The sequence below is a fragment of the Antechinus flavipes genome, chromosome 2 (genome assembly GCF_016432865.1).
Source record: "Antechinus flavipes isolate AdamAnt ecotype Samford, QLD, Australia chromosome 2, AdamAnt_v2, whole genome shotgun sequence".
NCBI lineage: Eukaryota > Metazoa > Chordata > Mammalia > Dasyuromorphia > Dasyuridae > Antechinus > Antechinus flavipes.
In genome coordinates this window covers 594,229,251-594,256,918 of record NC_067399.1, presented here as the reverse complement: position 1 = coordinate 594,256,918, position 27,668 = coordinate 594,229,251, and the positions used below count along the sequence as shown (strand labels likewise).

At 33.5% G+C, this 27,668-nt stretch overlaps 1 protein-coding gene across 1 annotated transcript in view; it reads right to left on the bottom strand.

The window, feature by feature from the left end:
* The window catches only part of ATRNL1 (attractin like 1), a 1,270,304-nt gene that overhangs the window by 1,202,670 nt on the left and 39,966 nt on the right, over positions 1-27,668 (bottom strand). Inside the window, exons 2-4 of the mRNA XM_051981495.1 lie at positions 14,455-14,538; positions 12,891-13,004; positions 3,474-3,602 (exon numbers count right to left, since the gene is read on the bottom strand). Coding sequence (XP_051837455.1) covers positions 3,474-3,602; positions 12,891-13,004; positions 14,455-14,538 — 327 coding nt within the window. The remainder of the gene's footprint in view (positions 1-3,473; positions 3,603-12,890; positions 13,005-14,454; positions 14,539-27,668) is intronic.

Sequence of the window (27,668 nt, the reverse complement as noted above, 5' to 3'; positions counted from 1 at the left end):
CTGAGAGATGGAAATATGAAAATATAACGTTCTAGGCATAGAGGACAGCTTGTGTGAAGACCCAGAGACTTGAGTATGTATCAAATGTTTCTGAAATAAGACTGAAAAGGAAGACATAATCTAAAATATAAGTTTTAAGGGGATTTTTGTATCTTGTTCTAGGAAATAGAGATCATTGAAAGTTTGGGGGTACCAGGGTAAAACAGACCTCTGTCTTAGAAAGATTTTACTCCTACATATCTAAATACATGCAATAAGTTACATTACATAAGAATTTTCATATTTACATTATTTATTATATTTACATATATCATTAATATATTATTATTATTATTAAGGTTCAAAAAAAATGGTCAAAGACCAGAGCAAGAAAAGATCTAGTGGTCAAGGCTCAGGATGAAAGGAAGAAAGTCCCTTGAGAGAGTGTACCTAGCAAATTTCATGTTCAGAATTTATGACTTTAAAACGTAAAATTTTTAGGAAATATGGGAAGACAGTATGGAGAAGAGGACAGGATTCTCTATCTTAGAAGATGATGAATGACCAAATACATGTACAAAAGATATTAAGGAAGAAATAGCCCCAAATGCCCAGAGAAAGACAGGATCAGCAGTATCCAAAATGAGCTAAGTCTAAACTAGGAAGGGATTAAAGTCAATATGCAAGTACAATAGGATGGTCACCAAGATAAAGAAGGTTATATTCTAGTCATTCATGTTTGAATCTGTATAGATTGCAATTAAAAAAGAAAAATTTTTAAATCCCAAGAAATCCAAGAGGGATATGACAGATATCTAGGAAGGATTAAGGAAGAATAAATTGTGCCTATGTATATACAATGCTCTGTATTTAAATGATGGAAGAACTAACTAGACATAAAACTATATCAATCACCCCCACCTTTTAGCTAGAATTATGTTGGCTTAATAAAGTACTTAAATATGATTTCTCATCACCTTTCAACTAATGCACTAACAACTAACATAGGGAACTAACATAAATAGCTTCAATTTTGGAAAAACTATAAATAGAAATAATCCCTTGGAGTACAATATGGCATTATTACATATATCCAATTTTATTTAATACTTTAAAAGGAAATTTTTTATTAACCATTACTCTAAATATCATTTCATACATATTATACAGGTACGTAAAAAGGAATAATATATGTATCTGCATTGTAGAACAAAGGCAAATTTGTGTCTAATTATTAAGGATAATTGCATAACAAAAAATACATATGCAAAATAAAACAGATTGCAAGGAGAGAAGCATGAATTTTAATAAATATATCTAATAAAAGTATGGTTTCCAAAATTACTAACTGATGAAAAAATATTTTAAATAACTCATTTCATTTCAGCTAGGTGCTATAGTATATAGAGCACTGAGCCTAAGATCAAGAAGATCTGAGGTCAAATCTGACATTAAGATAGCAACTTATTGCATAGGATCACATAAAAAAGGAAATAGTAGAAGTACCAACTTTACAGGATTGCATTAAGAATCAAGCAAGATTTATTTACAAAAACATTTGTAAATAAAAATTTGTAAAGTACAGTGTCTGTCTTTTAGTAGGTATTATACAAATCCTTGTTTCTTTCCCTTATCCCTTCTCCTCCCTTCATTACCTCATAGATTAATGGCCAAATGATTTGAAGAAAATTTATGGAAAAAGAAACAACAAATTATAAAGAATCATTCAAAAAATATTTAAAACTCTCTAATAATCAAAGAAATACAAATTTAAACAAATCTGAAATGCCCAAGAAATACAAATTTAAATAAAACTGATATATTAAGTATGACAAAAGTAGTTAAAAATGTTCAAATTCAATATTGGCAGGGCTACAAGGAAAATAACCGAAATTATGTTTAGAATTATAACCAGATGGATACAATCTCTTTGGAATAAAATATGGTAATATGCTTTACCATAAGAATTACAAAACTAGACACTTCCTTTGACCTAGTCATAGGAGCTATATTCTGAGAGAACAATTAAAAATGAAAACTATACTTACCAGTACAAAATTATTTATGGCCCTTCTATGTGCAGCATCAAAAAGGTGACAATAACTTTTATGTCCATTATGTTCAATGGAATGAATAAACAAATTATGACATAACAATGTAAAAGACTATTATTGCTACGTTAAAAATGACAATATGTGGAATATAAACATGGAAAACAAATAATATAAATCAAAGAAATAGCAACTAGAAGAACACATACATTAACAACTAAATAAGTAAAATATTTTACATGTATTATGAACATAATAGTATAGAAATTGAAAGGGGGCATAATAAAATGTTTCACTGATGTCAGTCAAGAAACATTTAATGAATGCCTACTCTGTTACATAACATACTCTTCTATTTGCAAAAACTTCTGATTATATGGTTCCACAGATTATATCAGATTTTCCCTTTAATCTTTGCTGAGACTGCTATGAGGTTTCCAACATTTAAAAAATATTAGAAATAAAATTATCAAAATGAACTTTTATTATTAACATTTTATATTACATAATTGATCTGTTCTTGCTCAGATGATAAAACATGTTAAGCAAAAGGGCAGGATGAGATCTATTAATACAATCAGACCATCAGGGTATAATAATGCTTCCCATTTCTGTACTAAATCACGATTAGAAACAATAGCTGACCTGATGAAGTTTATTATTATTCCTGGTTCAGTGGTATTTTAATTATGTATTCCTGGACCCTAGGGATGGGGCCTAAGCAAATGAAGAGGTTCCTTTCTAATCATCCCTGTAATGCTTGATGACATTTTCCTGCCACAAACTGAGTTGCCCAAGGCAGGCACAGAAGCAGCAGTCCTTTTCCACAGTGAGTTTTTGGCTCTCACAATCTAGTATTCTCTGTATGGTCATACTCAGGAGAGTATGGCTCTTTTTTCCCCATACTTCTATACCTCTAGAAGGTTGGTTTTGTCAGAGGGAACACCAGAGAGACAAACCTCAACCCCTCTAAAAGGCAGAAGACATTCTTCCAGAGATATTGAAGCTGGAAAAAAAGCATCAAATTTCAAGCAACCTAATGATGAGACTCTCAAATTTTGACTACTTGTAATCTGACAAGGGATAACCAGCCCTACAAAGACCATTATTCAAAACTTTTCTGACTTACTAGAATTCTACAGAACAATCTGTTTGTTGCCTTAGCTTAAAAAAATCCATGTTCACCTCTTCTATAATGACACATCAAATGGATTTTTGAATAAGAATTCTTCTTCAAAGTTTGAAGACGTGTATGTATTTTCAACAATAACAAATAATAAATTCAAAGACCTGGAACAACATGGTCCTAGTCCTTTGTTGTAAATTGTTTTCATTTTATAGCATTAAACTAGAACATTGACATGTTACTGGTGCAATAATCCCCCCAAAATAAATGTTCACAAATGACAAGAATAAATTCTGAATTTAAATAAAAATACTTACGAATAAAAAATGTTGAAACCAGTTAGGTTATATGCAGCATCACTAAAAAAGTGGAGCAGTGCATAGCCAGATGTAGTAACAACTTCAGGTACTGTTTCATTCCCCCGTACTTCAGGGACTATCAGGCCACTAAAAATAAACAAACAAACAGAAGTACACAACATATAAATTATATGTGTCATTTTTAACACATCCCTGAAATATTTTACAAATTAATTTAAAGTTACCAGTAAAAAGGAAGATCAATTCAACATAGTGTTATATGAACACTTCTTGGACCAGCAACTACAATATTATCTTAATTCTGATGCCGTATCCCTTCTTGAATCACTGCCACTTGATTTTGGGGGTCTTAATTCCTTCTTCCATGCCACTGCTATCTATCCATGAAAATGCAGATTTGCACAGCTAACTTCCCCTCTATCCCACGTAAAATTTACTAACAGTCATACTGCTGATACTATAAGTCCTTACGGTTTTACTCGTGTTCCCAACTTCTATTAAGGATGGGATTTGCAATAAGATACTAATTAAAAGATTCTAAGTGAGCTCATTACCATATGAGGAAGCATTTCAAATTTTTGAAAAAGCACTAACAATTAAATATTTGTTTAAGTTCAGCCAAAATCTTTACATTTATCCTATTTCTACCCTCAAGGTAAAAAAAAAAAAAAAAAAAAGAAAGAATAAATCTAATATATATTCCATAAGATAGATTTTCAAATATTTGAAATAGATATGATATCCCTCCTTAAATCTTTTCTCTTCCAGGATGTGCTTCTGATTTCTATGCCTCCAGCAAGTACATTACCTCCACAAACAATTCTCATTGGAATTTAAGCTTCAAGAAAAGGGCAGAAACATTTTGTTTTTGCATTTTTGCTTGTATCTCCAGCATTTATCATAGGACCAGGCACACAATTTTTAAAAAGTGTGATTCTTCATGTCTTGGTATTAGAAAAAGGCAAGTTCCTCTACTAAAAAGGACTGGGCAAGAAAAGGAACAGTAGAAAGCTTGAGTAAAAAAAAGGATGTATGAAATAGTTCCTTTGTAAAGATTATCAAAAACTCAATCAGGGAAGAATAAAAGGACAGCTCTGTACCACTGAAGGCCAAGTTGAGATTTTATTGCTCTGATCTAGAGTAATGATTTTTTTTACTTTTTAACATTTATTTTTCTAATATTTTTCCCTTCTTCTTTCTTCTCTTGCCTCCCTAAGATAGCAAACAATTTGATATAAATTATATTTGTATAATCATATTAATCATATTTCCATATTAGTCATGTTGTGAAAAAAAGAATCAGAATAAAAGGGGAAAATCATGAGAAAGAAAAAACAAAAAGTGAAAATAGTATGCTTTTATCTACATTTAATCTCTATTCCTTCTCTGAAGGTAAAAAGCATTTTCTGTTAGTAATCTTAGAATTTAGACTTATAATTTCACTGATGTAGAAACTCTCTCTAGTAAGTCATTTTCACCTGCTCTATTAACCTATAGTTTAAAGAGGATGTTTTATCTGGGGAAAGGATAAAAGTGATTTTCCTTCTCAGTAGTAGCTATAGAAACTATATCACAGTGAAAGCTGAACTTCATCTCCAATTTTGTGTTTCTTTCCCTGATCACATCTGCCAGAAGAACAATCTTCAGCTGGATGTTTCTAGTCTTGGAGAACTGCCTAGACTTGGAGACTTATGACTACTGAAAGCTCCAGATAGTTGTTTGCTCAGTAGGAGACACTTCCATTCTAAAGGAGACATTTCCTTTCTAAAAGGAAATAACTTTCAAGAGGAGGATGAGCCACTCATGTTCTGCTGGCCACAACACTTGGACACTGAATGAGATATTTGGGGACATTTTAGACTGGGGTGAAAATGACACCTGTTCAGTAATCCCTCAGGTTTCCCAGGTCTGTAAAAGACCTCAGCTTAAAAAGGTCAATGTCTTTCACTGCATTCAGGGTCATCTCCACTCATCCTGGTCTATATCTTGCCACTGGACCCAGATGGCTCTACAATAGAAAGTGAGGCTGGTAACTGAATAGCCCTCCTTCACTCAATCCAATTCACTTGCATATCATCTCATTGTCTCCTTGATGTCACATCCTCTTTGAAAACAAAGGACAAACAACTACCTCTCTGAGTAGAAACAGAAGCTTCCCTCACTGGGGACCTAACTGGAACTGGTCAGTTGGGCAACAGAGCACTTTTCTTCTTTCCCTTCCCTTGCTCCACATAAAGTATCACACCCTTACTTGTGGGTTCTCTGCCAAAAAGGAATGTAACTTTTGATCAGTGAAACCTTAAGATATCTTGGGATTTACAAGCTAGGACCATGGCTTAAACTCAAATCATTCTGCTTTTCATCTATCCACTAAGAATAGGTCTTGGGCCAATCCTCATTTGGTCATTGTTTGGGCCATGATTGGCTCAGAGTGGATGTAAATAGTAATTGTTGACACAATTTGACGTTTGGGCAGAAACCCTGATGATCTTCCCCTCCCAGATTAAATTTTTTGACTAGGTAAAAGAGGCAATTCTCTGCCTCATTTCTTACCAACCCTTAATCTACTTACTAAGATTAAAAGATTTTTTCCTGAGAATACAAGATGATAATGAGTCTGCAAGTTGAAGGGGAAAAGTTTGATCCTCTCTCTTTGGTGTCAGGCTATCTATAACTGGAAAATTGCTCTTATAACTCCATTCACATATTCTCATCCATGCTGCTAGATTTCAGGCTCATATGTATATCTTCTTAATAAAGAGTGCTACTACTTCCCCATGCCTGCTACTACATCTCTTTCAAATAATATATTCTCTTTAATAACATCTTTTAAATCTATTCTTTTTTTCTCCACTCACACAAATATCAGTTCCTCATCACCTCTTGTCTACATAATAGCCTCCCAATTAGTCTTACTGACTTCAATATCTCTGCTTTACAATCTATGCTCCATAAAGCTGCCAAATTAATAGTCCTCAAACACAAGTGTGATAATATCACACACCCTTGCTCAAGAATCTGCTTTATATACCCTATAAGATAAAATGAAGACTCTTTTACATCTAAAACATTTGTAATACAATTCCACCCTTTCTTTCCAGCTTCTCACTTTGCTCATCCTTACATACTCAAAGTTTCAATGAAACTGGCCTGTTTCATTTGTTTTTCTCTTACCTACACAATTTTTCACGGACTATCTATCCCCTTTGCCTCTTCCCTTTTCATTTCTGCCTCTTGGAATTCTTAGCCCCCTTCGAGCATATCCTACATGAGATGCCTACTGTCCTCACTATCCCATTGTTATCACTGTTTTCACCACTCCATATCATTTACGTGCATAATTATTTTGTATTTACTTTGTATATATTTGTACTAGTTTCTGGGTACTTTGGGTTCTCCTAAATGTGTAACTTCTTCAAAAATTACTTCTCTAAACTGTAATGAAATCATACAGACATAAGTATGTGTATTTAAAGTCTGGATCTATGATTTCACTATTATAGAGTGAGAAAATTCATTCCATCAATATAGTCTGACAACTGTTAAGCAATTTATAATCTTAGAGAATTGTCTAGAGCTTTAGAGGTTAAATGGCTTAACCAAGATCATAAAGTTTTAAAATGTGAGAGAAGTAAAACAAACCTAAGTGTTCTTGATACAAAAATCATGTCTAGAGGAAAACTTTACAGAATTTGGTATTAAAATTATCAATGCAATGAAAAGAATTAATACATTGTGGTTGAGAGATGTTATAAAGTATACCTAGGAATATGTTTTTTTTTAATTTCTCTAAATTTGTGCATCTCATATTTCTTTTGAGCTGCTTCAATTTTGCTTTGCTTATGAGTATGTCATGCTGGGTGGTCCTGTACCATTGTTTCCCATGTTCAATTACAAAGTTCTTAAGAGAAATCTTGAAAATATCCTTGTATTGCTTTTTCTGACTACCATATGAATGCTTGCTCTGTGTGAATTCTCCATAAAGTCGTTTTTGGTTTGTTTGTTTTCCGCACAAGTACACATTTGACATTTAAACAATGGCCAGCCCATCAGAGTTGTGCTTTCTGCAGAACAGTTTGAATTCTTGGCAATATACCTTGAGAAACGATTTGAGAAACGATTTCAGTGTCTGGTGCCTTATCTTGTCAGGTGATCTTTAGTATCTTCTGATGTAACTGAAATGGAAAAGATTCAGTTTCCTGGCATGGCACTGGTATATTTATCCAGGTTTCACTTCACTGGCATACAGCAGTGAGATCAGCACAACGGCTCTATAGACTTTCAGTTTGATAGTAAGTCTAATATCTCTTCTCTCCCACACTTTCTTTTAGAACCACTAAAAGCCTGAGTTAGCACCACTAGTCAGTGTGCCATCCTCATTATCAATGTGTACATCCTTGGAAAGTATACTGCCAAGGTAAGTGAACGTATGCATAGTATTCAAACTTTCTATTTACTGCAACTTATGGTGCCAATTAGGCGTGTGGTGTTGGCTAAGGGAACACCTGCATTTTCTTGTTAACTATTAGGCCAAAATTAGCCCACACAGCAAAGGATCAATCCACACTTCCTTGCATCTCAGCTTCACAGGCTGCTCTGAGTGCTCAGTCATCTACAAATAAAAAATCATGGACCAAGCTGAAGAATTTACCATTAGTGCAATAGCTGACCTTGATGCTGTGTTCTTCCTTATTGAAGGCATTTGACAACATGACTGAAAATATCATGCTAAAAAGCAGGAGAGTATACATATAGCCTTGTTTGAGTCTACTGGTGATGGGAAAGCACAAGAGCATTATCCATTATCCAAAAACTGGAAAGCATTCCATTATAAAATTGATCTACAATTGTGATGAATTTCTCTGGGCAATGAAATTTTAACACAGTTTTCCATAAGATTTCATGATTAACAATATCAAAGTCCTTTGTCAGATATATAAATATCATGTACAGACCTCTGTTCTGCTTGTGGTGTTTCTCCAGGAGTATCAGGTAGAAAACACCATGCTAACTGTTTCCTGGCCCTTTCTGAAGCCACACTGGCTCTCAGGTAGGTGAACATCTTACAAGTGAAGAATCAGCCTATTAAATAATATTCTGACAAGAATTTTACCAGCAATGAGTAAGAGAGGGTGATTTTCATAGGACAATCTCTTCCTTTTTCCTTTTGGAGAAATAGACAACATAAGCATCCCTAAACTTTGGGTGGATAACTTCCTCTTGCCATAAAACCTGGAAAATTTCAGCCAGCTTTTATATGAGCAATGAACTCTCTCCTCACCCCCACACACACATCTTACAAATCTCATTTGGAAGAGAATCAGCACCATATGAAAGGAGCCTAATAGGATTCAAAATCTCTTCTTCAGTTGACATTCCAGCTAGGGAAGGAGTGACTTCAACCTGAAGTAAATGGTCAATAATTTCAGCATTGATTGATGATGATAGTCTAATAAAAACACTATAGAAATGTTCAGCCCATCTCTCTAGGTCACGTCCTTGTCACTAATCAATGTGGCTCCATCAACACTGAGTAGTTGAGTTGCACCACAGGTCTTGACCCCTAAATAGCTTTCAGGGTATCACAAAATCACTTTGGATTGTTACTATCAACATAAAACTGAAGTTCATCTGCTTACCTACTGAGCCAAGAAATCCTGCATTTCCTCAAGCTTCACTTGTACTTGCCTTTTGATTGAATTAAATATTGCCGTCTCAGAGATGGATCAACTATCCTGCTGGTAAACCATGGGGAGTTCTAATTTTTCATTGAATAGCTTCTGAATTTCTTCATAATTTTCATCATTTCTTATCTAAATGGGCAAATGCAGTCCTGTATACCAAATCTCTAAAGGCTGTCCACTTCTTTCCTGCTCCACTGATGCCAACTGTGTGTTGGCTCAACTTTCCCTCCAAGATAGCAACAAACTGCTCCTTCTCAGAGAAGAGCTCTAATCTGTTGACACTATTTCCTTCTAGAAGTCATTTTGCCTTGAAGCTGTTGCTTTTGTTGAATTCGAATATTTAGCTTAGAAAGAATAAGTCTATGATAAGTCTAACACTCAGACCCACATGTTGCCTTTGTCACTTTCACATCCAATCTACTTCTTCTCTTTTTGATCACATAGTTTATTAAATACCAAAGTTTACTGCAAAGGTAGATCTATGAAGCTTTATTGCATTTAGGCAAATAAAATACAGTGTTGGTGATGGGAAAATCATGAGATGAAAAAGTTTTCAGTAGTAAGTAACCATTGCTCTTGCTGTTTCCAACTTCATTTCTCCCTGACTCCCTGACATGTCTAGCAGCCTGAGTCTATTCTTGCATTAAGGTTATTCAGAATTATTAGCTTGTCCTCTTTTGGCACATTAATGATAAGGGTCTCCAGGTCTCCACAAAATTTTTTCTTTGACCTTATCAGGATTCAACATGATGGGGGAATTAGCACTGGTGATGGAAGCATGTCTTACAGTGACAAATGCACTGTCAGAGCCTGTGATTTACTCCTTTCGGTAGACACACAAATATGTTGATTCAACTAGTTTTGATCACAAAACCTACACTGGCTTCACAGCATTCCCCTTCACTGCAGCCACTGCAGGTGTGTCCATCTCTGACTTCAGTTAAGCTGGCCTTCCTTTGACAGCTTGTTTCACTTGGGGCCACATTTATATGCCATACCTGCTGAGTCCTTTTGCAAAAAGAACTGCTTCCCAACTCACCAAGGGTTTGAGACACCTTGGTAACTCTCAATCTGGTTTAATCTGTCCAAATGGCTTACCAGGATGTGGATTCTCTGCCTGCAAGAACTTCCTGGAGCCACAAGTAAGAATTGGGTATATCAGATAAACACCAAAGGGAAAAAGCAGCCCTGAAAAGGCCACAGCAGCCTGCACAGTACTAGTGTTCTATGAACATACCCTCACCCCAAAAGTAGAAAGCAAACTCAACTCAAAGGCAGTTAGATGTGGGTTCAAATCTTGCCTCTAACAGATGTCACTCTGGGCAAGTCAGTTAACCTTGTAATATTGTAGATCAGACATGGGCCATATGTGACCTATAACATTCCTGAATGCAGCTTGATCTAAATTGCATTTCAATTGGAGAATATTTAAACAAATAAAATACAATAAAATATCACATCTTAAAACTAAGTGAATATGTGGTCCATAGCATTCATTATATAAGGATTAGTGACCCCCCCCCCGTTTCTATTTGAGTTTGACACCATGCTCTAAGACAACTTTCAGAGACTAAAAGTTTCAGAGAAGGTGCTAATCTACCTTAGAATATGGACTTTCCTCCTTTACAATTTCCCTATAACAATTTTGTTCTTCTTTTTGTTGTTTGTCTTCTTTCTTGGAAAGGACCATGACATGCAAGTGAATTGAATTTAATTGAGGAAGGGCTGTGCAAAGTCACTAGCCTTTCTTTCTGTCCAGGGTCATCTGAGTTCCAGTGGCAAGAAACAGATTAGGATGAATTGAGATGACATTGGGTACAATGGGAGAAACTTGATCTTTTTTTTTTTTTTTTTAGGTAAAGTTTTTAACAGGTCTCAGTTTGACTGAGGCAACACCCAATCAGTGATTAAGGCTAGGTATGAAATGTAGCACAGAATTATCTCTTTTACCTAGTCAAAAAAAGAAAAAAGAAAAGAAAAGAAAAAATCAATCTGGGAGGGGAAGACCAGGCCAATCGAGGCCCAAACAATGACCAAGTGAGGCTTGTCCTGGGACCTATTCTTAGTAAATCAATGAGAGTCAGAGTGATTTGAATTTAAGGTATGGTCCTGGCTTGTAAATCCCAATGTATCTTGAGGTTTCAGTTATCAAAATTTGAATTCCTTTGGGCAGGGCACCCACAGGTAAGGGTATGATACTCTAAGTGGACAGAAAAAAAGGGAAGAGAAAAAAGAGAAGGAAAACAAAAGAGAAAAGAGAAGAAAGAGGAAAGGGAAGGAAAAAGGAAAGGAAAGGAAAAAATTGTGACCATTTCCAATTGGGTTCCTAGCAGGGCAGCTCTGATTCCAGCTCATAAAAGTTGTTGTTTGTTCTTTGTTTCTCAAAAAAAGGACTGTGACATTAGGAAAGTGATGATATGACATGTAAGTAAATTGAATTTAAATGAAGGAGGACTCTTCAGTTCCCAGCCTTCCTTTTTCCTGTGAAACCATCTGGATCCAGTGGCAAAATATAGATCAGGATGACTGGAAACGGCACTAGTTGCAATGGGACACCTGCCTTTTTTTTCTATAACAATGAAATCACAATTCAATCCCATTCCTATAACCTAGCCCCAGTGCTTAGCACAATGCTTTGCATATAGTTAAGTATTTAATAAAAAAATTTTTCATTCATCCATCACTATTCAGAGCAATCCATAAGTAAATTAATTCTACTACTAGTATACAAAGATTGAAAGACCCTATATATGCCAAAATGTTCATAATGGCACATTTTTGGTAGCAAAAAAAACAGACTAGAAATGTCCATCTCACTGTAGCATTTGAATGTAGTAGCCTAATGCTGGACTGTAAGAAAAAATTAATTAAAAAAATCAAAGAAACATAAGAAAATTTGTGGAAACTAAATTAGACCAGAGCAAGCAGAAACAGAATAAGAAAGATAATAATTATAGTAACATAAATCAGAGATGTCAAACACACAGCTCATGATCAACCAGTAAGTACAGCCTAAACTAGAATAAAATGTAAATGGGAAACATTTAACAAAACAAATAAAAATATAATAGATAATAATATATTGTTAATGTAATGTGTTCTAACCACAGGGATATCCAGTTTAGTGGGCTCAATTCTATTTGAATTTGATACCACTGATATAAACAATAACATATTAGAAGACAGTTGAATTCTTACTTATTTCAGTGTCCAGATATAAATGATTAAACATATTTCCTTCTCATTAGGGAGGTAAGGAACAACATAATATTGCATATACTGGCAAGCTTAATCCATATTATATGGTTTGCTTAACTGTTTTTCTTTTTAACAGAGAAACATTCAGTAGAGGTAGTTTATTTAAAAATGAGAGCAGAATAAAAAGAAAGATCAACATCAAACTTTTTAAACTTTATAAATCCATTAATAAATATATATCTCCTAATACTTAAATTCAGTGCCTTATACTTAGTATAAATTTAATTAAATTTTATTTGCCTGAAGATAATCTAGCACTTCTAGTTTCTCCTTCCATGTTTCACAACTTAAGAATTATTACTTACATGCAATAATAAAGGAATAGGAATATAACATATCTATTGTTTAGAATTTAAATGCAAAAAATGTGTTTAATTATTTGGGGCATATTTTTGTACAATTATAACAAGCTGAATTTTTATAGTTTATTATTCAATTTATATAAACATAAAAGCATAACATCACTACTCACCTAAGCACAGCTATTAAAGGTGCATATATTGAATCTCCATCATAAACATACATATGATCCCAACTACATTCTGTAGCAAAATGATTGAATCTTAATCTTAAGACTGCATTTGGACTAGAAAAAAAATTAAATTTGTTCAGGATTAATTGAATCATTAATTAAATACTACAGTTAGCAGACCTGTAACAATATCAAATCATTTGCTCCCAAACGACTAAATTCAGATCAAATACTATATTGTAAACAAATTTAAGGATAACTGTTCAAATCACTTCATTCACATAGAAATAAAATTTTAATGGTTTTGCATTACATAGTTCTTTTCAAAATTACTTTTCAGATTAAAATTGTTTTTATTCATTACTTTTTGTATAATTGTACAATAGTTGTCTTCCTAAGCATTCCTTTCTTAAAATATAACAGCCGTTTTCTTAAAAGTTAAGTAAGAAGGCACGGAAGTTAATAATTTTAACTGTTCACTGGCACAAATTTCAAAAACTATTAAGTGAATGCAAGAACTAAACAAATGCGAATCTCATGGAATTTTATTGCAGCATAAGAAATTATTGATATGACAGATTAAGAATAATATGGAAAAGTTGATATAAACTAAAAGTGAAGGAACCAAAACTAAGAGAATAATTTTCAGAACAAAAGAAGGTAAAACAAATCTCAAAGACCTCCAAAAAAAAAGTAGCAACCAATATGACCTCAAAAGAGGAATGGTAAAGGATACTTTGTACTTCTTGGTAGAGAAATGATTAGAGGTACATAGCTGACCTGCATTCTAAGGGCTTATATCTTATTTGTTTTGTGATATTGCACATGTTTGTTATAAGAGAGATCTTTTATTTGGGGAAGGTAAAATGGTGAACAATGACACATATGGAAAAAAGAGAGAGGAAATCAATAAAATGGTTTTTAATTGTTTTTACCTAGAAGTTTTCAAAAATACCTATTTTCCCAAAACATTATTCTGCATCTGTAGACAGACTAAAAAGGACTAACTACAGAAATTACTGTTTAGTAAGTATACAGAATTATTAAGTTTTAACAATAACTGATTTTTTGCATTAATGTATATGTAGTATTACATATTACATAATAATAAATATTTTAAAACATTTTAAAATACAAACAAAATGCTTAATGGAATAGACCAGTGATTTAATCTTGAAAGACACTTTGCATGATTTAGTTTTTTTTTTTTAATCTAGAAAGCAACATAATAAGGACTTTTAAACAACTCAAGAATTGCTCTTCCACCACATAACTCTATAATAAGGGAATTCAAAGTACAGAAAAATATGTAGAAAAAAAAATTATAATGTAATACATGAATTAATTTATCTTTTACCATTAAAGATCAGATACATTAATGGCAGCATGCTAAATTAAAGAATTCTTTTGAGTTACATTTCTAAAATGTCAGAATTTGAATCAGAATCAGACATTTCATCTGTGAAGTTTTTACACTAAGACATTTTAATGTTGATCTGTTTCATTTGCTTTTCATTTACCATGCAATAATATAGCAAGTCTACAACTCAAAATGTATACTTACTAGCCTTCAATTAGCCATGTACATTTAGTTTTGTATTTATAGTTAATTGGTCCATCTGTTAAATATCCAGAGGGCTCTGTTAACCTAGAAGAGAAAATAAAATTATAAAACTATCAAATATGCTTAAAGGTGTTTGGAAAAGATACTGTTGAATAATACATTTACTCATCAAGATAAAAACATTATAACAATAATTAAAAAGTAAATATCCATCAACAAAATCTGAAGGCAGGGACTGCTCTATTTTTGTCTTGTATTCCCATTGCACAGTAACTAGCATACAGTAGATACATAATAAATGTTTGTTGATTGGTTTGGTTATTGTTTTGTTTTTATCTGTTATTTTTTAAAGAAAGTGTTGCATAATTAATAAGTACACAGAATTATTAAGCTTTAACAATAACTGATTTATTTGCACTGATGTATAGTGTATATGATATAATATGATTAATATGATATATTAAGTTTATAATAAATATTTTAAAATACAAACAAAATGCTTAATGGAATAGACCAGTGATTTAATCTAGAAAGACATTTTTGTATGATTTAATTTTTTAATCCACAAATCTGACAAACTTGTTTCCAAATCCTGCCTCTGACACATGGTAACTGAGAGATACTAGACAAATCACTTAACTTCTTGATGCCCTAGGCAATTATAACTAAACTATAAATAAACTTAACTGCATCGAATGGAGGGATTTACCATACCAATGTGTCCTCACATTTCAAAAATAAAAAATTCGGTGTCTATTCTGGATGTATGGATCACATCTACCATAACTCTTCTTTCATCACTGTTTTCTAATACAAATTTTCACCAATTTCTGAAATAAATGTGATGAATTTGAAGGCAAATCATATCATTATTCTTAGATCTTCCTCTTAAATCTTTTTATATTTAGCTTATCATATTATTTTCTATTCTATAACTCTTAAAATTTAAGAATAATTTCTTGTTCCATCTTTTAAATGAAAAATATTATTTAATAAGTGCAGTACTTAATCTATGCATCATCTTTCATATCATTAATAAGTAACAGAGTGTGAATGTAGTACAAAGAGTACCAAACTTGGAATCAGTCAATAAATATCTATTAAACATTTATTATGTTTTAGATACTGGGCTAAAGGCTAGAGATAAAAAGAAAAGGGGTTTTTTTTTTCACTTTTAATTTAAAAAAAATTCTCTGTCTTCAAAAAACTCACGGTTAAATGGGAAGACAAATTGCAAAAAATTTTATATAAACACCTTAGGAACAGGAATTATGAAAGATAACCAACAGAGGAAAGTCATCCTAATTAAGTTGGAATAGAATAGGCTTCTTGTAGTAGGCGAAATATTATATGAGATTTGAAGGGAAGTTGAAAAATGGGAATGAGAAAAGAGAGCATTCCAGACATGGAGGACAGCCAATAAAAATATCCAATGAGGAAATGGAGTGTTTTGTGCAAGGACATCAAGGAAGCCAGTGCTATTGCATTATAGTATATATGGAGTAGAGTAAGATGTAAGAAAACCAGGAAGGCTGAGAAGAGCAGATTAAGAATGACTTTGAATTCTAAACAGAGGATTTTATATTTGACCCTGGAGGTGACAAAGAGCCCTGGAGTTTATTGAGTATGGAGGTACCTTGGTCAGTGCAGTGCTTAGGGAAGATCATTTTGGTAGCTAAATAGAGGACTGGAATGGGAAGAGACTTGAAACAAGGGGATCAACCAGAAGGTTCTTGTAATAGTCCAGGCTTGAGATGATGAGGGCTTGCACCAAAATGAGCATGGTAATGTCAGATGAGACCTGAATTAAAATTCCCCATTAAAACTAGCTATATAACCACAGACAAGTTTAAACTCTATCTGAACCCATTTTCTCAACTGTAAAATGGAAAATAGTCATTGGAAATAAGGATAATAATAAGGATAAATACATTTCAGAATTATTATGAAGGTCAAATGAATATTTTGAAAAGTTTAAAGTATTACACAAAATGAGTTATAATGCCATAATCAATAATGATTCAGAATAGATCTTGATTTATTGGAAAATTATATCCATCATAAAAGTAACTAAAGATGATTGTTTAATTGTTATACATAGATCAGACAAATCATATTTAGAAAATACAAAATAGATTTCTTGGAAATTGAAAGGAATTTCTCAATTTCCATTTTCCTCTTATGTTTCCATATTGGAACTGTATCTCAAAAAAATGTGGATTTTTATTCTTGTTAATTTTATGCAATGAGGAAATGTGAAGCTGCTCACTTTTCTATTTTCCTGGCAGGGTTTAACATTCAAGTAATTGATTTAACTCTCAAATGGACCTTGAAGGCCATCAAATTCAACTACCTCATTTTAGATATGAGAGAACTGAAACCCTAAAAAGTAAAGTGACCTGCCCAAAGTGACACAGATGAGCATCAAAACTGGGATTTTGAACAACCACAAAGTATCATCAGAGTGGTCACTTTAACACTATGTTACAAATCTGGATGTGCTTAATCAGATAAATTTATCTTATTTCTTTTATTATTTCAGGGGGAGGTGGAGCCAAGATAATAAAGGCAGGAACTCACCCAACCTCTCCTCCATAACACTCCAAATTCCTTTAAATAATGACTTTTAGAGCATCAGAACACTCAAAAAGAGGGAATAGAACATTTTCCAGCCAAAAGCTACTTAGAAGCTCAGCAGAAAAGGTCTGCAACACCAGGGTAGGAGTTCAGTATGCAGTCCTAATACAGGCCAAGCCAGTGTGGCCCCAGCCCCAACCACTGAATCACCAGCATCACTAGTGGCTTCCAGACCTCTCAGCCCAGAGACACCAAAGAGGACCTGGAAGGTCAGCAGAAAAGGTCTATTGAGCCAAGGTGGGAGCCCAGGGTTCAACCTCAAAACAAGCCACAGCAGCACAGCCCCAGCCCCAGCACTGACAAGGGAAGATCTCTGAATCAGCTGCAGTGCTGGTGGCTTCTGGACTTCTTGGCCCAGGGACATCAGGAAGGCCTTAGAAGATCAGCAGGGAGAGATTGTGGCTACAGGGTGGGAGTTGCACATGCAGTCCCTGTATAGGCTACATCAGCACAGCCCCAGCACAACTCCCACATCAGCAAAGCAGGAGTCTGTTGCTTTATCAGACTAGATCTTACAGCTACAGTGGGAAAGGGACACTCCTAACAGACGCAGGGCAGAAAAGGGTGCTTGTGGTCAGATTTCTAGAAGGATTTCTGAAAACAACTTCATAAAACCCCTGAAGCTTGAGATAGTGCATCCTCCATTTGGGAACCAGGGCCCTACTTTAACAAAGAATTAAAAGTCAAGTAATAAGCTAAGAAAATTAGTGGACAACAGAAAAGATTTCTGACCATTGAAAGTTATTGTGATAAGAAGCATCAAAACACACACAAAGTCAAAGCTCCTACATCCAAAGCCTAGGAAAAATAAGAATTGGGATCAAGCCATGGAAGAGCTCAAAAAAGAATTTTGAAAACCTAGAGAGTAAGAGAGATAGAGGAAAATTTATTTTAAAAAATTGAGAGTAGTGCAAAAGGAAATATAAAAAAGCTAACAAAAATAAGAATGTCTTAAAAAGCAAAATGACCAATTGGGAAAGGAGGTACAAAAGCTCATTGAGAAAAATGATTCCTTAAAAAATTAGAATTGCGCCAATGGAAGCTAATGACTTTATGAGAAATCAAGATACAATAAAGCAAAACAAAAAAATTTAAAAATAGAAAAAATGTGAAATATTTCATTGGAAAAACAACTGATCTGGAAAATAGATCCTGGAGAAATAATTTTAAAATTTTTGATCTACCTGAAAGTCATGTTCAAAAAAAAAAAAAGACCTGGACATCATTTTTCAAGAAATTATCAAGGAAAACTGCCTTGATATTCTAGAACTAAAAGGTAAAATAGAAATTGAAAGAATCCACCAATCACCTTCTGTAACAGATACCAAAATAAAAACTCTCAGGAATATTATAACAACATTCTGGAACTCCCAGGTCAAGGAGAAAATATGACAAGCATCCAGAAAGAAAGAATTCAATACAGTAGAGCCACAGTCAGGATAACACAAGATTCAAAAGACCAGAGGGCTTATAATATGACATTCCAGAAAGCAGTGGAGCTAAGATTACAACACCTACCCAGAAAAATTGAGTATAATCCTTCAGAGGAAAAAACAGACATTCATTAAAACAAAGGATTTCAAACATTCATGATGAAAAGACCAAAGACAAATAGAAAAAAATCTCATTTATTTTCTTTTTTTTGCTGAGGCAATTGGGATTAAGTGACTTGCCTAGGGTCACACAGGTAGGATGTATTAAGTGTTTGAGGCCAGATTTGAACTAGGTCCTCCTGACTTTAGTGCTGATGCCCTATCCACTGCTCCAGCTAGATAATATATTTTTTAAATTATGAAATTAAGGGGAAAGAGAAGAATGCATTGAGATAAACAGAAAGTAAGGAGTAGAATGGCTTTAATTAATTTTTTAAAAAGGGAAGAAAAAGGTTTTACAGTGGAAAGGAAGAGGGGAAGGAGAGGGAGAATGCATGAACCTTATTCCCATCAGAATTAGCTTAAAGAGAAAATAATATAGACACTCATTATGGGTTTAGAAATCCATCTTACCCAGTAGAAAAATAGGAGGGGAATGGGATACAGGAAGGCAGTGTGTGACAAAAGAGAGGACATACTGTGGCAGGAATGGTCAGTAGCAAAACACTTTTAAGGATAAGCAGGATGAAAAAAAGAGAGTACAGAATAAATAAAGGGAAATAGTAATAGTAAGTATAAAAAGAATTTTCAGACAAGTTTCTTTGATACAGCCTTATTTCTCAAACATAGAGGAAATTTAAAAAAAAAAAAAAAAGAACCATGTCACAATTGATAAATGACCAAAAATTATGATCTTGCCCAAAGGGCTATAATTTCATGCATATCTAACCTAACAATGCCACTATTAGGCATGAATACCAAAAGAGATTTTTTTAAAAGGGAGGGGGTGGGGGGAAGGAAAAGTATATGTACAAAAGTATTTGTAGCAGCTCTCTTCTCAGGTCAAAGAATTGGAAATTAAGGGGATGCCCATCAATTGGGGAATGGCTAAATAACTTGTGGTGTGTGAATGTAAAGAACTATTGTCATTCTATGGGAAGTGATAAGCAGAATGCCCTTGGAAAAAAAATCTGGAAAGTCCTCCATGAACTCAGGGAAAATGAAATGTATACAAAGTAATACCAATGTTTTAGGGTAACCAGCTGTCAATATAGCAAATATTGCAAAATAGCAATTTAGCAAAATAGCAAAATGACTTTGCTATTCTCAGCAGTATAATGATTCAAAACTACTCTGAAGGACTTATGATGAAAAATCCTATCTAAACCCAGAGAAGGAACTGATTGTGTCTAAATACAGATTAAAAAATTATTATTTTTAAAAACTTTACAACTCAAATTAAAAATCATATTCTCTACTGTAATGCTTTTGTGTTAGAAAATGGAGAGTACACTCAGGAATCTTTGACCATTAAACTGGAGGACCTCTCATGTAATAGGAAAGACTAGCCCCTGGGCCCTGCCTGTCATGTTATATTGAAGACAAATGACAAATTGTTTTGGAAAACATAGTCTGGAGTCTACAAGAGAATTGAGGAGAAAGAATCTGCCTCTCCCTTTTGGGGCCTTTTCTTCAATGCATACACTTTTACCCCATTGGACTTTCTATAAGGAGAGTGAATTCCCTACTTATCTCTCTTTCAGTGGCAATGCTGGCTTATAAATACAGCAGTAGGAACACATGTTTGCCTGGTCAAACCTGAAGCCCTGGTCAACTGTTTCTTCTGCTTTGTATCCATTCCAAAATACAGACCAGCGATTAGGTATCCTGAAAAGTTTTCTAGCTTGATGCATAAAACTATTACCAGTTAACCAAAAGGAAAGTGTGGAAGAAGAGGTTACAATAACCAGATAATTTTGTAATCAGTCAACTAAAGAAAGATTAAGGTATATTTTCCTTAGAGAAGATAATGAATATAACAGGCTATTTTGTAAGATTTATGTGTTCTGTTTTGGTTAATGTGTGCTCTTAAGTTCTTTTATATGAATAACATTTCCTGTAATGAACGACGCAAACAGTTGTCTATATCTGATATCTCTATTATAAACTGGATACTTTTTTAAAAGAAAGGAATCCATAATCAAAATCTTGAGAAGATCCTAAATATTAGCCATAACTAAGCTTTGCTTTAGAGATTTTCCTGGGATTTTGCTCTGGAGTGGAGCAAAGGGATTAATGCACCTGAGTCCCTCAGTATTAAACCAGCCTCTTAATGCAGAACAGGAGTCTTTGAGAAAGGAAGCTTGCTATACTGAACATGAAACAAAACTGTACCCTGTCCCTCTCCTACCTATAAATCTCATGAATCACATGAGTTGAGAGGATGATGATGGGTGATGATGGGTGCTGAGGAGAAGAGGATAATGCCAACAGAATATCATGTTGTACCTCTGGTGTGATTTTATTAAAACAAGCTGCTGGTCATGAGTCTTTTTCTTGATTGCCTTATTAGTACTAGGGTAGGAGCTGAATTGTTGCCAGATCTCAAACACTCCTATTATATGCTAAGACTCCTAACTGATCAAGTATGATTTAAAGTCCAAAAGTTAATCTTTTATTGGTAAAGGAATGTCCTACTTGGACCCTGCCATAAGACTCCTTAATATTCAGGGACCTATTAAAATTTGAGTTTTAATCAAACTTGATAGACTAATCTTGGGTCTCCATTACTTCTAAGAAAGAATTCAGAGTCTCCACAATCTCCTCAAAATTTGAGCTCACAAATATATCATAAATGCAACGAGGAGAAATTAATCTTAGACTTCATTGAACTACTAAAATGAGATATAGGAAAGGAATATTAATATTCCATAGAAGCAAAACAACAAAAGCAAGATGTCTCCCTTGCAGAGTAAAGGCAAATTGTGCTTGATGATCAGATTAAATAGATATTGAAAAGAAAGAATTAGCCAAGTCAATGAGTTCTTGCCCAATAAATTCTAGCAAAGTAACCAGATAAGAGAGCAGTACGTTAAAAAATGAGACTGCCCTATTAAAGACCAGAGTTTTAAACTCTATGCCATCAGATTCCTGGCCACACTTTAAAGCATCAAAGAGTAATTCAATAATCTCATTTACTCATGATTTCGATAAGCTTTTGTGGTCTTCAGACTACAGTACCAGGTGCTAAAGTATCAGGTGGATGGCAATGCTTCATATTTATGATCTTAGTTGATAAAGGCTATTCAAAAGCCATTTGGCATGGCCCACAGTAACTATCAGAAATGAAAGTACATGAAACTCAACAAAACCTATTAAATAAAACCATATTATAAATTCCATAATAAAACAACAGTATATATAAGTTGTGAGAAGGAACCTATTGCTAATTTCAAATTCATAAATTTACATTTAATAGTATGACTAATGCCTAAATTTTTCCACAGAGAAGCCACACAAAGTAGCTGGAGTTTCCATATATAAGAGACATTTCCAATTCAGTTCCTAAAAGGATGGAAAACATGAACATTCTCACTTGAACTAATGAATTTGTACAAGGACATATATCCTAGGTCAGGCAGCAATGGTTACACTGCAGTCTCTAGCTTTCTTAATTCCCTCACCAAAGTATCATTTTAATTGTGGAAAGAAAGGGGAGGGAGAGAAGGAAAGAAAGAAAAAAGGAGAGGGAAGAGGGAGAGAGGGAAAGGAAGAGGGAAAGAGGGGAAAGGGCAAAGGAGAGAGGGAAAGAGAAAAAGAGAAGAGGGGAGAAAGAAAGGGAAAGGGATAAAGGGAAAGGAAAAAGATAGAGACAGAGAAAGAGATGGAAAAGTAGTGTTACAGTGGTCTAAGGAAGAGCAGACTTTTGCCTAGCCTCTTCTTTCTTGTCCTTCCCAGTTTGCTCCAAGAAATTCAAAAAATCTTTAATTAACTTTAGCCATCAATTTTGGTTTAAGAAATACTCATATAGCGAATGGAGGGAAATGATGCAATTCCTTTTTCTTAAATCCAGTGGTTTTTAGAAACACATCACTATGCTCCTGCTTTGATAGTTCCTTCCCTCTGGCTACCAGAGGCTCCTCAGAGCTTGCTATGGTATGTAGGTGAATAAGTGATATGACCTATATTTAACAGATCTGTTCCTACTATACATAGCAGCAATCCATTTTAGTTAGAAGAGACAAAACAAACCATCTTGATACAGTCTGCATGTTTTAAACATAGTTTAAATGGATCATCAAGGGTGCCCTGTGGGAATAAAAGGCAGGGAAGTAAGGGAGAAACATAACAGAAATAACATAATTGATAAATCTTTTAAACCCCTTGTTTTAGCAATTGCCTCATAATTCAAAGGAGATTAATCTCCTCAAATTTTTCTTTGCCATACATTATAAATCCCCTGGAAAAAATATTTCAACCAAGCCCTTCATTAATACATTCACAATGGTATCCCCAGTTAGTGAGTCTATAGCAGCAATGCATGAGGGCTAAGAATCATGACTCTTCCAAAATTACGTAGTCTAAATGACAGATCAAAATCATATACAAGGTTTCTACTATTTTAAACTTTCATTGATATTACTAATACACATCTTCTGGACAGACTGGTAAACCAAAAAATTTTCTTTGAACTATAGGCCAAAGCGGTATGCATGATTCAAAAAGATCATTGGACTCTTGAAAGAAAGAGATAATATTATCTTTTCAAATATAATTCCTTTGGAGCTCTGCATCCCAACCCATAGTGATTAATGTTTAGCATTAAAACCTTATTTCAGAAACTCAGCAAGGTTGTATTCTGACTTAAACCTGAACTTGAATTTCTGGTCTTTTAGTACTTGGTTTTTTATGGACAGGATGACAGAATTACAATCTAGAATATAACTGAATTCTCCCAACATTCCCTTCCAAACAATTTCAAATTATGCCTCAAATCAAATTTTGAAGAAGTAGAGCCAACAAAAAGTGAAAAAGAGTCATTTTTCCAGCCCAGGGAACCTGTAGGAGAGATCTGTAACACCGAAGAAGGCAGAGACTCAAAATATAGCAAAAAAACCAGCAGTGAGCCTCTTAAGCAATCACAACAATTGCATTAGCCACGGCTTTGGGAACTACCAACTCACAGATTGTAAGGGGATCAGACAACTGCTTAGAAAGACATTACAGAGAATTATTTGTACCTGGGACTGATTGACAGCTCTATAGCCCATCAACAGTTTTGAGTAGCAGTTCTGAAAACAATAGTACAAAAAAGCCTGAAGCTCATAATAGTGCCTCCTCACCCCAAGGTGAACAGAGGTCACTTTTAATAAAAAGTGCAAAGTGAAGAAAAAGGCTGGAAAAATGAACAAATAACAAGAACATAACTTGATATTGTGGCAAAAAAGTCTAAGACAGACACAGAAGAAGACAAGAATGTGAAAATCGCTAAATGCTAAGCTTCAAAGAAAAATGCTAACTGAATCTTAGACAAAAAAGAAATTCTAAGAGTTAAGGAAGGAGATAAGGGGTAGAAAGTCTGTTATCCTTCTTATCATTGCTTCCCTGTATTTCCCCTTCCTTTTATCATCTCTGCCCTCTTCCAAGATACCTTATTCATTTTCCCTCCTATTTTCTTATTGGAAAAGATAGATCCCTTTCTTCTTTGAGCCAATTCTGATGACAGTGAGTAAGGTTCAAGCATTGTCTGCCATCCTATATCCCATTTTCTCTTCCATCATAAAAAATAATCTCCAGGGCTAGACTGATTTACAGGTGAATTCTACCAAATATTTAGAGAACAATTAATTTCACTGTCATATAAACTATTTACAAAAACAGGCAAAGGCATTCTATCAAATTCCTTTTTTGACACAAATATTGACACAAAAATCTTAAATAAAATGTTAGCAAAAAGATTATAGCAAATAATCACCAAGATAATATACTATGACCAACTGAGATTTATACCAGGAATGCAAGGCTGATTCTATATCAGGAAAACTATCAATATAATTGAACATATCAATAACAAGACTAACACAAATCATATGATTATCTCAATAGAAGCAGAAAAAGAATGTGAAAAAAACAGTATACATTCCTAATTTTAAAAAAATAAAGAGCTTTCTTAAGAGTTTTTCTTAAAGTGATCAGCAGCATCTATCCAAAACCATCAGAAAGCATTATATGTAACAGGTACAAGTTAGAAGCATTCCCAATTAGATCAGGAGTAAAACAAGGATGCCCATTAAAACACTATTATTCAATATAGTACTAGAAATGTTAACTTTAGCCATAAGAGAAAAAAATGGAAGGAATTAGAATAGTTAATAAGGAAACAAAATTATCATTCTCTGTAGATGATATGATGGTATATTTAGAAAATCCTAGAGAATCTACTAAAAAGTACTAGAAATAATTAACCACTTTAGCAAAGTTACAGGATATAAAATAAACACACATAAATTATTGGCATTTCTATATATTATCAACAAATACCAGCAGCAAGAGATAGAAAGAGAAATCCCACTTAAAATAACTGTAAATAATATAAAATATTTAGGAGTCCACCCATCGATACTAACTTAGGAACTATATTAACCCAATTATAAAAACTTTTCATACAAATAAAATCAGATCTAAACAATTGGGAAAATATCAATTGCTTACAGGTAGACTGATCTAATATAATAAAAATGACAATTCTATCTATCTAAATTAATCTACTTATTCAGTGTTATAACAATCAAAACACCAAAAATTATTTTCTAAAATTAGAAAAAATAATAACAAAATGCATTAGGAAGATCAAAAGCTCAAGAACAACAAGGGAATTAATGGGAAAAAAAGAAAGTGACCTACTTGTACCATATCTAAAACTATATTATAAAATGGCAATCATCAAAACTATTTGATACTGGCTAAGAAACAGAATAGTAGATCAGTGGAATAGATTAGGAATTCAAAGCACAGTAGTCAATGATTATAGTAATCTCTTGTTTGATAAACCCAAAGACTCCAGCTTCTGAAATAAGAAATTACTATCTGATAAAAAAATTGCTAAGAAAACTGGAAAATAGTATAGCAGAAACTAAGCATACACACATGTCTTATGCCCCATATAAAGATATGGTTAAAATAGATAACATAATTTAGATATAAAGATTGATATTATTAGCAAATTAGGAGAGCAAGGAATAGTTTACCTGTCAGAACTTAAGAGAAGGGAAGAACTTATGACCAAACATAATTATAAACATTATAAAATACAAACATTATAAAATGCAAAATAGATAATTTTGATTACATTAAATTAAAAGGGTTTCATACAAACAAAACCAATGCAGCCAGGATTAGAAGGAAAGCAGAAAGCTTGGGAAACATTTTTTGCAGCATTTCTGATGAAGGTTTCATTTCTAAAATACAGAAAGAATTGAGTCAAATTTACAATAATACAAGCCCTTCCCCAATTGATAAATGGTCAAATGATATGAATAGACAATTTTTAGAACATGAAATTAAAGCCATTTATAGTTGTAGGAAAAAATGTTCTAAATCACTATTGACTAGAGAAATGCAAATTAAAAAAAAAACTCTGGAATACCACTTCAGACCTATCAGACTGGCTAACATGACAGAAAAAGATAATAAGAAACATTAAGAGGAGATGTGGAAAAACTGGGACTTTAATGCTCTCTTAGTAGAGTTGTCACTATGCCTAAAGAACTATAAAACTATGCAAAGTCTTTGATTCAGCAATATTGATAAATATATTAATAAGTTCCAAATAGATATTTAACTTAGATGGTCTCATCCTAAATAAATAAGAGCCTCAAGAAAGAATATATTTTTAACAATTATGGGGGCAGCTAGCCCTGAAATCAGGAGAACTTGAGTTCAAATCTGGTCTCATACACTTAATACTTCCTAGTTGTGTGACCCGGGGCAAATCACTTAACCCCAATTGCCTCAGGGAAAAAAAAATATGGCTATACCATTCCCCAGTTGATAAATGATCAAAGGATAAGAACAATTTTCAGTTGAAGAAATTAAAGCTATTTCTAGTAACATGAAATAATGTTCTAAATCACTATGGATTAAAGATGTACATTAAGACACATTTGGGGTACCACTTCATATCACTCAGATTGGCTAAGATGACAAGAAAAGATATTGATAAATGTTGGAGGGGATGTGGAAAAACTAAGACACGAATGTACTGTTGGTAAAGTTGTAAAGTGATCCAACCATTCTGGGAAGCAATTTGGAACTATACCCAAATGACTATAAAACTGTGTATATCCTTTAGTCAAGCAGTGTCATAACTAGGTCTGTATTCCAAAGAGATCATTAAAAAAGGGAAAAGGACCCACATGTACAGTTCTTTTTTGTAGTGGCAAGGAACTGGAAATTGAATGGATGCCCATCATCTAATGAACAACTAAATAACTTATGGCTTATAAATGTGATAGAATATTATTGTTTTATAATAAATGATGATCAGGTTGATTTCAGAAAAAGCCTGAAAAGACTTACATGAACTAATGCTAAGTGAAGTAAGTAGAACCAAAAGAACATTGTACATAGAAACAACAAGATTATGTGAAAATCAATTGTGATAGACTTGCATCTTTTCAACAATGAAGTGATTCAAGGCAATTCTAATAGACTTTTGATAAGAGCCATCCGCATTTAGAGGCAGAACTATGGAGACTGAATGTGGATTAAAGCATAGCATTTTCATCTTTTTATTGTTGCTGATTTGCTTTTTTTGTGTTGGTGTTTTTCTTGTGATCTGATTTTTCTTGCATAGCATGATGAATATGAAAATATGTTTTGAAGAATTGCACATGTTTAATCTATATTGGATTGCCTGTTTTCCAGAGGAGGAAAAGAGAAAAAGAAAAATTTGGAACCCAAAGTTTTGCAAAGGTAGATGTTGAAAACTAATATATATATATATATTTGGAGAAATAAAAAACTATTTTTTAAAAATGAAAAAAATTCTGACTGTGGATAAGGAGGCAGTTAAGATGGTAGAGTAGGAGGATGAAGTATAGCCAGAGGAATGAGAAAAATAAGAATTTCACCAAAAAAAATTTAACAAGGATGCTAAGACACAAGCTCAGAAGAGAATGACTCCAAAACATCTAGAAGCAAAGC